Below are 15,613 nucleotides of genomic sequence, written 5' to 3' on the forward strand. Positions count from 1 at the left end.
TGGATAGGTGTCAATTTATTTCCTTTCTGATATGGGACCTTTACTCAGACACTTACTTTTTTTTTTTAACCCTTACCTTCCATCTTGGAGTCAATACTGTGTATTGGCTCCAAGGCAGAAGAGTGGTAAGGGTAGGCAATGGGGGTCAAGTGCCTTGCCCAGGGTCACCCAGCTGGGAAGTGTCTGAGGCCAGATTTGAACCCAGGACCTCCCATCTCTAGGCCTGGCTCTCAATCCACTGAGCTACTCAGTTGCCCCTCAGACACTAACTTTTGATGCTTTCTGACTGGACAGAATGCAATGAGTGTAGCCAGCATGGGGGCACATGCCTGTCTTACTTCTTATTAGGAAGACAGCTTGGTGGATTGCTTGAGGTCAGGAGTTCTGAGTAGCAGTAGATTAAGTTAATGGGGTATATATACTAACTTCAGCATTAATATAGTGATCCTCTCAGAGAAGGGGTGGAGGGGTGCTGAGGCTGCTTACAGAGAGGTGAACTGCTCCAGGTCAGAAATGAAGTTCCTATGGCAAATATAATGGAATGAGTAGGAGAGTAATAAACTTCCAGACTAGTCAAGAGAGGGAAATCTATTCTTAAAAAAGAAATTTATACACACACACACACACACACACACACACACACACACACACACATATATATAATACACACACACACACACACATATATACACATATATATGGGACTGACACTTCTTTCATGTAAGCATTCTACTTCTATTAATACAGTTTGCATTATTATTAATTATTATTATTACTGTCACATCATATTGTTAACTTGTAGTGAGCATTCAAAACAAGTGGGACTACTTCTATAGGATCGTGGAAAGTATCTCAGAGATCCTCTAGACAAACCTCCTCATTTTATAGGTGAGAAAATTGAGGCCAAAGAAATGAAGTGACTTATCCAAAGTCATATAGGTAGATTCAAACCCAGATCCTCTGTTTCCAAATTAGTGCTGTTTCAATTGACTATGTTACCTCTCCATCAGAACTCAATGAAAAAGAAATAAAACTTAACTGCTATAGAATCCTGTCATCCTTCCAGCCCAGTTGATAAGGTACTTGGAATAAAATTTGAATCTTATTTATATCAAATTGCCTTAATTTCCACATTCTTATAACAGCTAAGAAGCCATCTATTTCTTTCTCTCGCTCTCTTTTTTAATAGTTTATTACTGCTTCCTAAAAGTTATTAATATACAATCTCCCTTTTTTGACTGCCACTCCCTCTCTCATTTTCTTCATGTTCTTAATAACCCTTCAAACACTGGACAGATGCTTGCATTTTACTTTGATTTCAAATAATTTGCCTATTTGAAAAAATCCTCATTGCCTAATAAGAATTCAGTGTTGCTACTTGGCACCATTGTGCAATTAGTGACATTTAATTTCTCTACTTCAAGTTGCAAAGTGAAATGGTACATGTGGATTTTCCACTGCAGGAAAAAAGTTACCCTGAGATCTAGTGAGACAAAAGTCTTGGTAGGGATCCCTCCCCAGAATGTGTGTGAAACTATTATTTCCATCAGCAACTTGTTTTCTTCTCCCCTGAAATTCTGGACTCAATTTAAGTTCAGGGAAGGAAGGAGCCAAAAGAATTTGAAATGTTTGAAATTTAAGTTTGAGAGACGGAAAGCGTGGATTTGAATGATGGAGGCCTCCAACCAAAAGGTCTCCTCTTGAACACTGCATCTTCCTCTGCCCAGCTCAGTAATGATTTCTCTTCTCTCATGTGGTTGTTCTCATAAGATAGGTTCGCTGTCACTTCAGTAACACAGACAAGGACATTTTGAATTTACTTTTATGGCTATTTAAGTATGATCTCCCCTATCTGTGAAAGCAGTGACCTCAATGAGGAATTTTCCCTAAGGGCATCAGCCAGTGTATGACATAGTTAGGAGGGCTATAACTATATTTTGCATGAGATTTGCATATGATTTGCAGTCTGTTCTCAGGCAATTTTCAAGTTTGAATGCTGTTATATCCCTTTAGGTTGTTTTCTTTTTGTTTTTTTTTTTCTTCTTGTTTCCTTATTCCTTCTCACACCTACCATATAGGAGCTCTTATAGGAAAAGCTGAAAGTAGGAAGGGAGCTAGGGGAAGAGTGTGTATGGGATGGGAGACAGAGATGGCGTGAAGCATCATGCAGTGGAAAGAGAGGGATTTGGAATCAGAAGACATGACAATTCTTCCTGTGTGACCGGGCAAACCACCTCTCAGAATCTTCTTTTTTACATCTATAAAAGAGGAGGTTTAGATTTAGATGATCTCAAATGCTCAATTATCCTATGATCTTGTCAGGAACTAATGGCCTCCAGATATAGCTTGCATAATACTGTCAAAGTATGCCTATTAGATAGAAGAAGTTCCTCATCCCTCTTCAATCTCCCTTCCTTCCTTTAATGCCCTTGGGTGAGGAAGGAGGTTGGGAAGTATTGCCAATGACTTCCAGTTAGAAAGACTGGATAGTTCTTGGTTTTAATCAGAACACTAAAAAAAACAACAACCTTTACCTTCCATCTCAGAATCAATCCAGTGTATTGGTTCCAAGACAGAAGAGTGGTAAGGGCTAGACCATTGGTTCCCAAACTTTTTTGGCCTACCGTCCCCTTTCCAGAAAAAAACATTACTTAGCACCCTGGAAATTAATTTTTAAAAACTTTTAATAGCAATTAATAGGAAAGATAAATGCACCTGGGGCCATCACCGCTACCCTGGATGGCTGCAACACCCACCAGGGGGTGGTAGTGCCCACTTTGGGAATCACTGGGCTAGACAATGGGGGTTAAGTGACTTTCTCAGGGACACATAGCTAGCAAGTGTCTGAGGCCAGATTTAAATACAAGCCCTTCCATCTCCAGACCTGGTTTGCAATCTATTGAGCCACCCAGCTGCCCCCTAATCAGAACATTTTTGCCAACTATGCTCAGGTCTCCATGTTGTGCTAGAATCCAGCTATCATTATTTCTTCAGAGAAATTTCTCAGAGGAACCCACAATTTTATTGTACTTTCTGCTCTTGATTTTTCATAGGATCATAGGTGTAGAGCTGGAATGGACCTTTGAGGTCATCTAGTCCAACTTCATCACTTTATCAATGAGCAAATTAAAGCCTGGAAAAGTGAAGTGACTTCACCGGGTTTGGAAATGTCAGAGCCTGGATTTCAACCAGGACCCCTAACTCAAAATCCATTGCTTTTTCTACTGTTGTACACTGACCTCCCCAAATCCGTTCTTGTCTTTAGCATCAGGGAATAATGCACAGTCTGAGTTGGAACTCCAAGTAATAACTCCAAACTGCACTCTGTGTACATCTGAACACCAGTGAAATACAGAGGCCAATGCTAAGATTCCTACAGAGGCCGATGTTGAGATCCCTACCTAGTATAATTTTTAAAAATCCCTTAACTTCTGTCTTAGAATCAATACTGTGTATTGGTTCCAAAGTAGAAGAGCAGTGAGGTCTAGGCAATGGGGGATAAGTGACTTGTCCAGAGTCACACAGCTAGGAAGTGTCTGAAGCCACATTTGAACCCAGGACCTCCCATCTCTAGACCTGGATCTCAATCCACTGAGCTACCCAACTGCCTCCCCTAGTATAATTTTTGACTCTTTTCAAACATTAGTCAATTGACAAGCTTTATGTCCTAATGCTATAGTTGTCTGCCTAAAATGTGGTTCTCTCCATCTTCTTCTCAACAATAGATTCAATACAAATATACCACAAATATATTTTTCTCACTTTTTCTTTGAAAAATAATTTTATTTTAAAAATTTGAACATAATCATCTATAAATAAAAGCATTTCCATAAACACAGGAAGACTCCAAAAGAGGATTTTATATGAAACTGAATATCCATTTCATACTACTTGCTAGCTTTCTTCACTTTTCAAGAGTGATAAAATATCTTTTTATGTACCTTGGTTTGAGTATTTTTCCATCTATGACTATTCAAATTAAAAAAAAAAACTTTCTTAAAGCCCCAAATCATGATTCCTTTTCATTTTTAAAAGATATTTATTTAAAACCTTTACCTTCTGTCTTAAAATCAATACTGTATATTGATTCCAGGGTAATAAAGGCTAGGCAATAAGGGTTAAGTGACTTGCCCGGGGTCACATAGCTAGGAAGTTCTGAGGTCATATTTGAATCCAAGACCTCCAATCTCTAGGCCTGGCTCTCAATTCACTGAGTCAGCTAGCTGCTGCCCTCAGTGCTTCCTTTCATTCTTGGCCAATGATTTATCCTCTTACTAAAACATCAGGACCATAGGATGTGAATTCTGAATTCCCTTTCCATATTTATATGCCTTTTTCTTCTCCATAACTGACTTAAAGGAAATGTTGCCCCTTTATTATCTTTCTCTTCCTTTGATTCCTCTTTCTTTCTCTCCCTAACCTTGGCTCCCTCACATCCTTTGTCCCAAATCTTCAGTATCTTTATTCTCCTCACTTCCTTGCTCTTCCTTCCAATGGCTCCTCTTCTTTCTTGTGCCCTCTAAATATAAGTGTTCTTTAAGGTTCAATTTTACTTCTGGTCTTACCTTTTCTATCTTCTCTCCCTTGGAGATTCTGATTTGAGATACTGAATCTCCTCCAATTAGATTTTTCAATTCTTGGTAGGGGCCCTAGAAGAAGCTTCTTTGTTTTTATCACAAGAAAATATCTCCCGGTTCTAGATATTTATTTTCAGCCTCATGCTATATTCCAACATCTTTAGTTCCCTCTTGGACATTTTTATTGATGTCCAACTTAGCTTAAACTCAACAGGCTAAAACTGAACTCATTATCTTCACCTTTCTCCTTCCTCCATCCCCCAACACTTCTCTGTTTTTGTGCATGGCACTATCTATCTCACGGAGATTCTATGAGGAAAGTATCTTTAAGACCTAGAGTACTATATAAACTTGTAGTTCTTATTCTCCCAGTCCCCCAAGATTAAAACTTTGATGTCAATTCTCAATCTTTGTTTGCCCAACCACTTCCTCTGCATCAAATGAGGTATAAATAATTGTGTCAGTCTCTTATGAATGAACTCAGCTTCTTATGAAGAAAACATTTCTTGTCTGAGTGTTCTTGTTTGCAGTCTCAATATTGCAAGAGAGAAGGGCATTCCAAAAATGGAAACTATTAGCCTTTCTTCCCAGCTCCCTTCCAGGATTTTACTAGCTCTTTTTTTTTTTATTGAGTATCTTGCATACCATCTCAGGGAGTCCCACACTTAGCTCTTGTTTTCTCTTCCAAGACCCAATCTAGAGGTTCTGTTGATTGTTTCTCTTGTAAAGTGCTTCCAATGAGCTCACACATTTCTTAGTTCCTCTCCAGTTCTTTGTCATTAAAAAGGAGGCTCCACGTTTTCTTTCATTTAACTACTGTATAGTGGAAAAAGCACTGGCCTTGGAGTCAGAAGACTAACTAACCTTTATTAAGTCACTTAACTGCCAACTAATGGGAAAAGACTGGGCTACATTGATCTCAGAGTTACCTTTCATCTCGAGCTATATAATTCTATTGTGCCCTAGGATAGGGAGCCCTCGGACTCCCATTGATCCCCAAAAGGTCCCTGCTTCTCAAATTTTTTGACTCATTGTGTCTCTACTTTGTAGTTTTGGTGTTGGAATGGGGGGAAATCACTCTTGTATTTAAAATAAATTTTTATTGATAGCTTTTGCATCATCTATATTTCTTAATATATCCCCCTCTATTCTCTTTCCCAGAGTTATCTCTTATCACACACACACACACACACACACACACACACACACACACACACACAACATATATCCCTTATTACAAGGAATTTAAAAAATTCAACAAAACTGATCTCTCTATGTAATATAGGTAGTATTCTAGATCCATTAGAACTCACTTCCTCATTTGGGGTCAAATTTGATCATTAAATTTGACAATGTTCAGTTTTATTGTTTTATTGATGTTGTCATTTTCCTTTCTATTTTATAGTCATTTTGTGCATTATTTTCCTGGTTCTACTTACTTCACTTTGTATCAGTTCATATAAGCCTTCTTGTGCTTCTCTGTATTTATTTCTTATAGTATGATACTATTTGCTTACATACATACCACTGTGGGCATCTACTTTGTTTTTAGTTCCTTGCTACTATAAAAACATTGCTATAAATATTTTGACATATGTCTTTCTTGTTGTCATTAATTTCCTGGAGTTATCTGCTTCATAGTGTAATCTCTGGCTCAAAGGGTAAGGACATTTTAATCATTTTTTTTTCACATAATTTGAATTGTTTTTCAGAGTGGTTGGACCAATTCACAGCTCCATTAGCAATATATTAGTGTTCCTTCTATAACTTTTCCAACACTGAAATTCTGCTTAAGGTCAAGGTGGATCTAATCCTACTTGATTAGGAATGGTGCTTGAGAGGGCATTGGTGATATGACTCCAAGAGCATTAAATCATATCAGATGTTCAGCTTCTGTCTTTTACCTTGTGAAAGTGGCTGGAGAATCTTACCATTGGTACCCTTTTGTACCATGTAACATTCTTTTTGTACTATAGACTCCTTTCAGCTTTTACCATGACAGAAAACTTAGGTCTTGGCTCCATGGTACCTCCTTTGGGTTTTAAATTCACACAAGTACCTCTCATTTTTGGAGAAACATTAAACTCTAGATCTCCTTTGAGCAGGAAAAAAAGGATTTCATTCACTGCCATCACTTTTATTTTATTTTTTTTACATAGGATTATAGATATAAATCTGGAAGGGACATCAGAGATGATCTAGCCTAACCTCTTTATTTTACACATGAAGAAACTGAGGCCCAGAGAAACTAAGAAAATTGTCCAAGATTACAAAGGCCATAAGCATTAGAAGTAGAATTTGAGCCCGTGTCCTCCCTCTAGCCCTCATACTTCATGGTCTTCCTGTTTCCTTTTTTTTCTGTTCCTAGGAGTAGTATACCAACTTCTCAAATTAATTCAAAGGGTATTTTTCTAATGTACTTTAGGAGAACATACAGCAAAGCTAAGGGTATAATAAGAAGTTAGAAATTTAGTTCACAGTTTTAAAGGTTCTTTTATTTTTAAACTAAGTCCTCAATACTAGTTAAAGAACCTTCTCCTTAGCTCTTTTCTCCTAGATTTTCTTTTTCTTGGTTTGCGACTTTATATAAAATAATTTTGAATTCTATCATCATGGAATTGACTGATCAGGGAACCATTTCTAGTTCTTTGAACTCTGTTCCATCAGTCTGTAATATAGCATATGGGAGTTTAGGATCTTGACAGGACCTTTCTTCCTATTAGTTCTTTAGCTTAATCATCTCTGGATCATTACCCATTAACCCATTGGATAAAATTTGTGCAAGCTTCTTCTTAATCTTCAGACTTGCTCATTACCTAAGGACCTAATCTAATCTCCCTGAGTTTTTAAACTTTGACACCTCTATCACCTTGTCTGGAAACCTTATTTGCCCAGGCTCCTTCTCTCTGTTCTGACTGGTCTGCTAGTTTTGCCCTTACTGGAAAAATAGCCTCTTTCATGCGGACTCTGGATCTTGTGGCCTGAGCCTGTGGGATAATACTGTCCATTTTCTACATCTGTGATCTAATGCTCCCCCAAAACTCTTTCCTTACTTCTGAACTTGAGCTCCCAGATAGCCTGGCTCTAGCTCTTCATTGTTAACTGAATCAACATGACAGATTCACCTAAGAGTCAACTGGGACCAGGCAGCCTTCCCTAGTTCACAGCTAGAGTCTCACTCTTTCCTTACCTTAGCATATTTGCTTGGGACCCTCCCTAAGGGAGGCTTTAAAAATTATTATTAAATTATATATCTATCATATAGACATATCAAAACAATATATTCTGCCTTATCTCTACCTCTTTCCCCCAACCACTAGTAATTGTGCAGGATCATTGTGCAAGTTACCAAATTCTTGATTCGTCCATCAAAAACTCTCTTTAATCCATCTTTCATATTAGCTCACCTCACAACTGGCCTATTGAGGTTGTTGTTGAGTCATTTAGCATGTCCAACTCTTAGTGATCCCATTTTGGGGTTTTCTTGGCAAAGACACTGTCCTTCTTCAGCTCATTTTACAGATAGGGTGCTGAGGCACGCAGAGGTAAGTGATTTGCCCAGGGTCTCACAGCTAGTAAATATCTGAAGCCAGATTTGAATTCAGGAAGATGAGTCTTCCTGATTCTAACTCTGGTACTCCATTTATTATTCCATCCTTTAATTCATTCATGCTTTCTATACATTCTTTCATTTTGCCCATCTCCATAAGTCTAGTTTTAAAATAATATTTGTACCACCTCAACTGGTTGCACAAAGACTTTCATTGCCTCTATTATCCACAGGATAAAAATCTCCTTTTTTTCATAGCATTTGAGGTCTTCTACAATCACACTAATCTACCTTTTCAAATCAGTTTTATTTTCTACATCTTTCCTAACTGAGCCATCTGCTTCACCCACATTCTTCTGTTCACTGGTCCTTGAATCTCTCATGCTTTTTTTTACAATGTACTCATGAAATCTTATTCTTGACTGGGAAATTAGATGCTGGGCTAATGCTAGGAATCTTAGAATGGTTCAAAAGACTTGTGTTTGGGCCATGCTTCAGAGTAGACTTCTCTGAAGCAAGCTTAAAATTCTTTTCTTCCTAGAAACATCAATATCATCTGTAATTCCAGAGCTACTGCTTCTATTCCTTCCTTAGATTGAGGCACATTTGTGTCCAATATTTGGTATAGTTTCCCCACAATGCCTTTTGGTTGACATTTGTTATTTCATTAGTAAAAGAGCCTTCTGATATGGAAACGCCACTTCGCAATTCTCTTATTTATTATAGTTCTAGAGAGTTGGTCGGGGTACCAAGAGGTTTCATGAGTGGCTACAGGTCACGAAGTATATATATGTTCAAAGCAGGGCTTCAACCCTGGTCTTTCGGACTTCCTGACTCTTGGAATCAATGTGGTCAGTGTGGCATACTGCCTCTCTACTCACCAATCTTTTCTAAATCAGATCATGATTGTCTTTGTGAGAAATTCCCTTTACCAATTAGTATTGGCACCTGCCTTGCAACTCACTCTAAGAGAGATGTCTGAGACGTTCTCTTTTCAGTCATTTTTCAGTCAACTCTGTGACCCCATTTGGGGTTCTCTTGGCAAAGATATTGGAGTGGTACACCATTTCCTTCTCCATATTACTGCTTAAGAAATGGAAAGAGAGCCTTTGTGAGATTGTGAATTGTCTATCACTGAAGGCATTTAACCAGAGATTGGCCAGTCCCTTGTGGATGCTGTAGTCAGTCTTGGACATCAATTTGGACTGAGTAACTTCTGAGGTCTTTTCTACTACCAACATTCAATGACTTCCTGAATTTTAATCCAAATCCTAGATAATGCATAAGAAATGTTGAATTAAGTTATACCACTCCTGGTTTTAGTTTTTTTTTTTTTTTAAACCCTTACCTTCCATCTTAGAATCTATACTGTGAATTAGTTTCAAGGCAGTAAGAACTAGGCAGTTAAGTGACTTGTTCAGGGTCACATAGCTAGGAAGTGTCTGAGACCAGATTTGAACCCCTAGGCCTGGTTCTAAGTCCACTGAGCCACCCAGATGCCCCTGGATTTAGGTACCTAAAATATGATTTTGTTTAAATCGACTTACTAAGAACAAAGAAGCTTCATGATTTTTATGATTGTTATATATACACATATGCATCATATATGTATATGTGCTATATAAACATAAAACTTAATTTTGTATATATGTGTATATGTATGCTATATGAACACATCTATAATTCATATTGTATAAGTGTATATGTATGCTATATAGACACAATTTATATTGTATGTGTGCACATATATGCTATATAAGCATACATGTAATTTATATTATATATATACACACATGCAAAATAAACTTATATTGTATATATGTATATATGTGTGGTTTATAAACACATAATTTATATTATATATGTTATCTTTTATATGTGTGTATATGTATGCTGTATGAACTCATCTACAATTCATGTTATATATGTGCATATGTATGCTATATAATCACACATAGTTTATATTGTATATATGCTATGTAAGCACATATATAATTTATATCGTATGTATGTGCATACATGCTATATAAACATATAATTTGTATTGAATATATGCATATATATGCTATATAAGCACATCTAGACTTTATATTGTATATGTGTTCATATGTATGCTATATAAGCACACCATAATTTATATTATAAACATGCATGGATGCAAAATAAACATAATTTATATTGTATATATGTGCATATATGCTATGTATGCACATCTAGAATTTATATTGTATACACGTGCATATGCATGCTATATAAGCACACGTGATTTATATTATATATGCATGCATAGATGCAAAATAAACACGTATAATTTATATTGTATATACGTGTGCACACATAGGATTCATATTGTGTATATGTATGCTATATAAACACACACACAATTTATATTGTTAGTCCTTACAAAAGCAGTGGTTTGGCCCACATTTTACTTCTGATTACTTTTCTAAATCTGAATTAATCTCCAAAACATTTAGAAATTTGTATCCTTTAGAGATTTTCCTTTTGTTAATCCCCTTATCTCTCTGAATTTCCCTTGGAGTAAACATTTTTCTGGATCATCTGGAATGGGGGGAAAGTAACAGCAGTAGTAATAATAACAGTAATACGAAAATAAATATCTGAACCACTAGCTAATGGAAATCTTTTACTTTAATGGCTTTATTGAGGCTTGTGCTCACCTGGAAGTCAGAAGCTCTTAATAACCTTGCCTGACTTCCATGATAAACACACCCAGAGGGGACCTTATTTGTTATAGGGATGCCCCCAGTGTAGGGGGTTTCACATAGTTAGAGCTCGGAAATTCTACTTCAGGGGCAATAGGACCTCGATGGAACAGGTACCAATTGGGAAACAAAATAGGAATGTAGCGACAGGATTAGGGAGAACCCATTTTGATGAAGTGGATCCACGTGGGGGACTCTCTCTGCTTCCTTGGTTAGGCAGAGGCTACTTTAGAGGTACACGCTCAAGGTTCTTTCCTATAGATCTGGGAATAATAAGACCTGCCTGAAACGTTGCCTGCTGCAGGGAGGATAGGTTAAAAAAAAGTTCCATATTGGGGTCTAGAGTAGTTCAAACAGGATATTTTTGACTAACTGGGAAGCCAAGGGATCGTGCCTGGTGCAGGAAACTTGGCCAGGGCACGCAGGTGTATGCATGTATGTGTGTGTGTGTGTGTGATGCTATCCTTATTGAATTCTATTCAAGTATGTGATCTTGCTAATTTTTATTTGGGGAGAGTGTTATAGTTGAAATGATAACGTTGTCTTCTTTTTTCTCCCCTTCCTCCTCCCCGATCTCTCTTCTTGTCTCTCCTGTGTCTCTTCCTCAAGGCCTTTCACATCTCATGATGAGCGAACAAGGTAGGTCCTTGATGGTCTTATTTTCCTCTCTGCCTAGCCCCAGAGCCTTTCACCTCCACTCCACTTCCTTTGGCTGGTCATAGTAGACATTGCTGCTGTTGGCTCTTTGCCTGTCCTGGCTGCCCTAAGGTGGGGGGCAGCTACTAGAAACATTATGGATCCTCAACATGCTGAATTACTCCCCTCTGCCCTCTTCATTCCCTTTGCTTTCCCATGCTCCACTACCATTTGTCAGACCAGAGGCTGTGTCCCTGCGGTGCTAGGGACTATGCCTCTGAGGAAGAAGCATGAAATGAAGCATGACAGTGGTGATAATGGGGGTGAATGAAGCTAATTTCAGAGCAAGAAAACTGGTAACTTCCTTCCCTCCCTCTCTCTTCCCCCTTCCCCTGCTGAGGGAGGGGGGGGCATTGGCCTTTTCAAACCCCCATCCTTTTGTCTTTCCCCTATTTTTCATTGTCCAGTACAAACACTCTGAAATTCTGCCTGATAAAATGCAGCCCTTGGGGGTATATTTTTATTAAAGGACTATATATGTACATATGCATTTATATGAAAATAAGAGCAACATTCTTACAAGAACATGCTAATACCCTCATGGCATGATTCTAACTCATTATATACCCAGAAGAAAACTGCATATAAAGGTCTGTAAATTCAGCATCTGCAACCTAAAATATTCAAATATGCATGGAATAAAATGTGCAGGAAATTCAGCTCAGCTAAGCACAGGGTGGGCTGTGAATGGGCCTTTAAAAAAATAAAAAATTTTCCACATTATCAGCCTAAATCAAGGTTCAACAACTGAGCTGTTTTAAAATTATCTTATTTAACACACACACACACACACACACACACACACACACACACACACACACACACAAGAAAACCTCCTACTCAATTGCTGGTACTATTTTTCTTGGATCCTGCAATGATTGAAGGATGAATCTACCAACCTCACCCTGGAGATTAGTTCCCCTCTTTACCCCTGCCTTTTATCCCTTTTGAAAACATAAGGAATCAACTATTCACTTAGAGGTTTGTCTTGCCCAAGAGGGAAAGAAAAGCAGAGAGGTCATCTTCGGTTGCCTCTTATGTTGCCAAAAATGTTGTTATGGCCTCTCATGGCAACTTTGGTCTTTAAAATCAAAGATAACACAGGAGAGCCAATCTTCTTCCTGTGACTCCTTTTAACCTGTTATATCACATATTTCTGAAAAAATTAAAGGAGTAGGACCAGACCAGGAGCCCAGAGGGCTAAGATGCAATAAAGCTAGGGAGATTGTCGTGTTTCCCAAAGGTTAGCTCAGGAAGTGAGGGAATGGGGAATTGTCCTACTATAGAATTCTTTCACCCAATGTAGCCAAGTGAGGGCTTTGGATCTCCAGATATTTCATAGACCAGGTGTATGCATTGCAGCATGATATTGAAAAAATGAAGCTAGAAGAGTGGATAGAAAGCCAGTTCAAAAGGTCCCAACAAGAGGTAGTGCCTTAATTTGTATTGCAGGCGAATAAGGGCAGCAAGCAGTCACAAGTGAAAATGATGAAATGAATATGTTTAGGGTTAAATTTGAGGTTGACTAGCTTTCAAAGTGATTTAGGAGTGGTAGTGGTAGTGGAGGATCCATGACAGTATGGAGGAGAAGCTGCTGGCCTAAAATTGAGAAAAAGAAATTTTTAGAATTAGAAAGTCAGATCAGAAGGCAAGTTGCACTGGAAAAAGTAAGTCTTGGATGGAGAGATAATTGGTTGCTATTGCTCACTGTCTAACCTTATTGTGCTCATTATTTCCTCGCAGTGATTTTGAAAGAAAATATATTATTAATTTGGTTTTCTCCATGGAACAAGTTCCAGATAGATGAGAAAGTTGAGAAGGCCTTCTTTTGTCTTGATTGAGGTTATTCAACATTCATTGCTCCCGATCTCCTTCCAGGAGAATGGTTGGGGAGGATCCAATGCTTCTGAGCCAGAAAGTTGAATCCTTACATTGGAATGAGTGCTACTTGGACAAACTAAAGTAAACACCTCTGTGATTTTTCAGCCATGGTTAAAGAATAGTATTTGGTGTTCCATGGACTCCACAATAATGTGTCTTAGCATAGATGTAGTAGACTCACTTGAGATAAGCCAGTAAAAGAAATGTTTGTCTAGGGCCATGTTTGAATAATGAAAAGTATTAGGGTTGAAGAGTGAAACAGGAATCCTTTTACAAAGAGGAAAATGCAGAATTCTTCTGGGTGGACAGTGTTAGGAACCTCTTAAGTTATTGGTTGCTGTTGAAGCAGGTTTAACATTTGTTCTTCTACTAATTTCCCTCCCCAGGCAGAGTTTGCCACTTTCTCCCCAATTGCCAATTCCTATTTAGCTGACAAATCTTCAAGCTTTTGGTCTCTCAATTGTTCTTGTCCTTCCATCTTCTTCCTCTATTCAACCGAAGAGAAAACAATCGATATCTTGTATTCATTGAGCCAGCAACATCCTTTTGGTTGCTCATGAAAATATATGAGCATACTTATGTATGTCATATGTATGTTCATTAGTATGTGTATATACAAATTTGGTAATCATGGCTCATATTCATGTCTGGATAATATTGGAGAAATCATTTCCCCAATGACTTTCCCCTTACTTTTTTAACCAGTGTTCTATGTTTGCATTCGGTTTGGCTTAATGTGTATGTTTTAACACGAGTATGATTCTGCATGCCCATTTTGTCATCTTCTTAGGCATGGTCTGGAGAAGATGTGAAAAAAGGGAAGAGCTTAAATTGAACAGTGAGTAGGACCAAATTTGCTGGTCACACTGCTGATCATCATTTTAAGCTTTCCCTTTTGTATTTGTGCTGTGTTCCCAGAATGTGTTGTAGTTCTATTGCCATCACAATTGTTTGTGTGTGTGTGTGTGTGCTTATGTGTCACATTTCTTTGTGACGGTGTGCCATGTCCTGATGTTTTGTTATCCTTGCTCTCCCTGCTCTCCTCTCTTTTGCCGCCTCCATGGTGGACGTCTTTGTTACCTCTGCTTAATCGGACCTTCCACTTCATTTCTATAGGTAGAAGTAAAGGTAGAGATCACTTTATTTTTATTATTATAACTATTGATCTGCTTTTTTCAATTATTCATGTGTCCAGGGGGAATTGTTCATTCTGATATATGTAGAATAGACCGGAACTTAAAGCTTTTAAAGATAACTAAAAAAATAATAAAAAGACCAATCCTGTTGTCTGTCTTTAATGTGCCTTGGATTTATATAGACAGGGATGTCCCAGAAGCTTGACTCCCATTACAACTTGATAGTGCTTTACCCACTCTTTCTTACCTATTCCTAGGAAAGAAGTGGGTCATACAGGTAATGAGCACATTGTGGCTTCAGATACTAGGGGAGGGGAAGTACATTTTATGTGCAAAGGGGAGCTTTATAGTAACTGAGGTAACAGGATAACCAAGATAGAGAAGGGATTAGGGTGGGGAGTGGAGATATGAATTGATTTTGCATTGTTTGAATTGCATGGGGATTGTTGAACTTTGCAATGAAATATGATAATGTGGTGTGTGTGTGTGTGTGTGTGTGTGTGTGTGTGTGTGTGTGTGTGTGAGAGAGAGAGACAGAGAGAGAGAGAGAGAGAGAGAGAGAGAGAGAGAGAGAGATTTTATGGGCAGAGAGCAAGAGGGTAGGGGGAAGAGTGGGCTGGTCATTCATCTTCATTCTGATTTGAGGAGAATACTGTGGTATTCACTTGTTTGTCCCCTTTGTTTTTGTTTTACTTTTGTTGTTGAATAATTCCTAACCAAGTCTGGAAGTGGGAACATGAAAGCTTTGGGTATTAGGGATAGAAGGGGGAGCAACAAAAGGAATTGGCATCACACTATGAACTATGGCCAAAGGAAGGAATAATGAAAGCCGTTGAACTTGCCAAGTCTGTCTTTTGTTAGGCCAGTCATGAAGAATGGGAGAAGCTGGATGAGTTTGCTCAGGTGCTCTGACTTGCCTTTCAGTAGCCAACACCTTTTGGACAGCCTGTGGGGAGCCATCTATTCTTAATCAAAACTGTCAAAGAGACAAAACATGGAGGACTTGGCATGGTGGTCAAATTGGGTTAGCTGTTCGAAGAGGGGAGA

The 15,613-nt window shown here is 38.2% G+C and overlaps 1 protein-coding gene across 4 annotated transcripts in view; it reads left to right on the plus strand.

Annotated features, from left to right (window-relative positions):
* Window positions 1-15,613, plus strand: part of NRXN3 (neurexin 3) — a 2,038,283-nt gene that overhangs the window by 55,133 nt on the left and 1,967,537 nt on the right. For 2 of the 4 annotated variants that reach the window (XM_044664970.1, XM_044664971.1), the window contains exons 3-4: window positions 11,463-11,492; window positions 14,547-14,558. In XM_044664970.1, the coding sequence (XP_044520905.1) occupies window positions 11,463-11,492; window positions 14,547-14,558 (42 nt within the window). The remainder of the gene's footprint in view (window positions 1-11,462; window positions 11,493-14,546; window positions 14,559-15,613) is intronic. The other 2 variants (XM_044664967.1, XM_044664969.1) reach the window with 1 other exon arrangement.

The sequence above is a fragment of the Gracilinanus agilis genome, chromosome 2 (assembly GCF_016433145.1).
Source record: "Gracilinanus agilis isolate LMUSP501 chromosome 2, AgileGrace, whole genome shotgun sequence".
NCBI lineage: Eukaryota > Metazoa > Chordata > Mammalia > Didelphimorphia > Didelphidae > Gracilinanus > Gracilinanus agilis.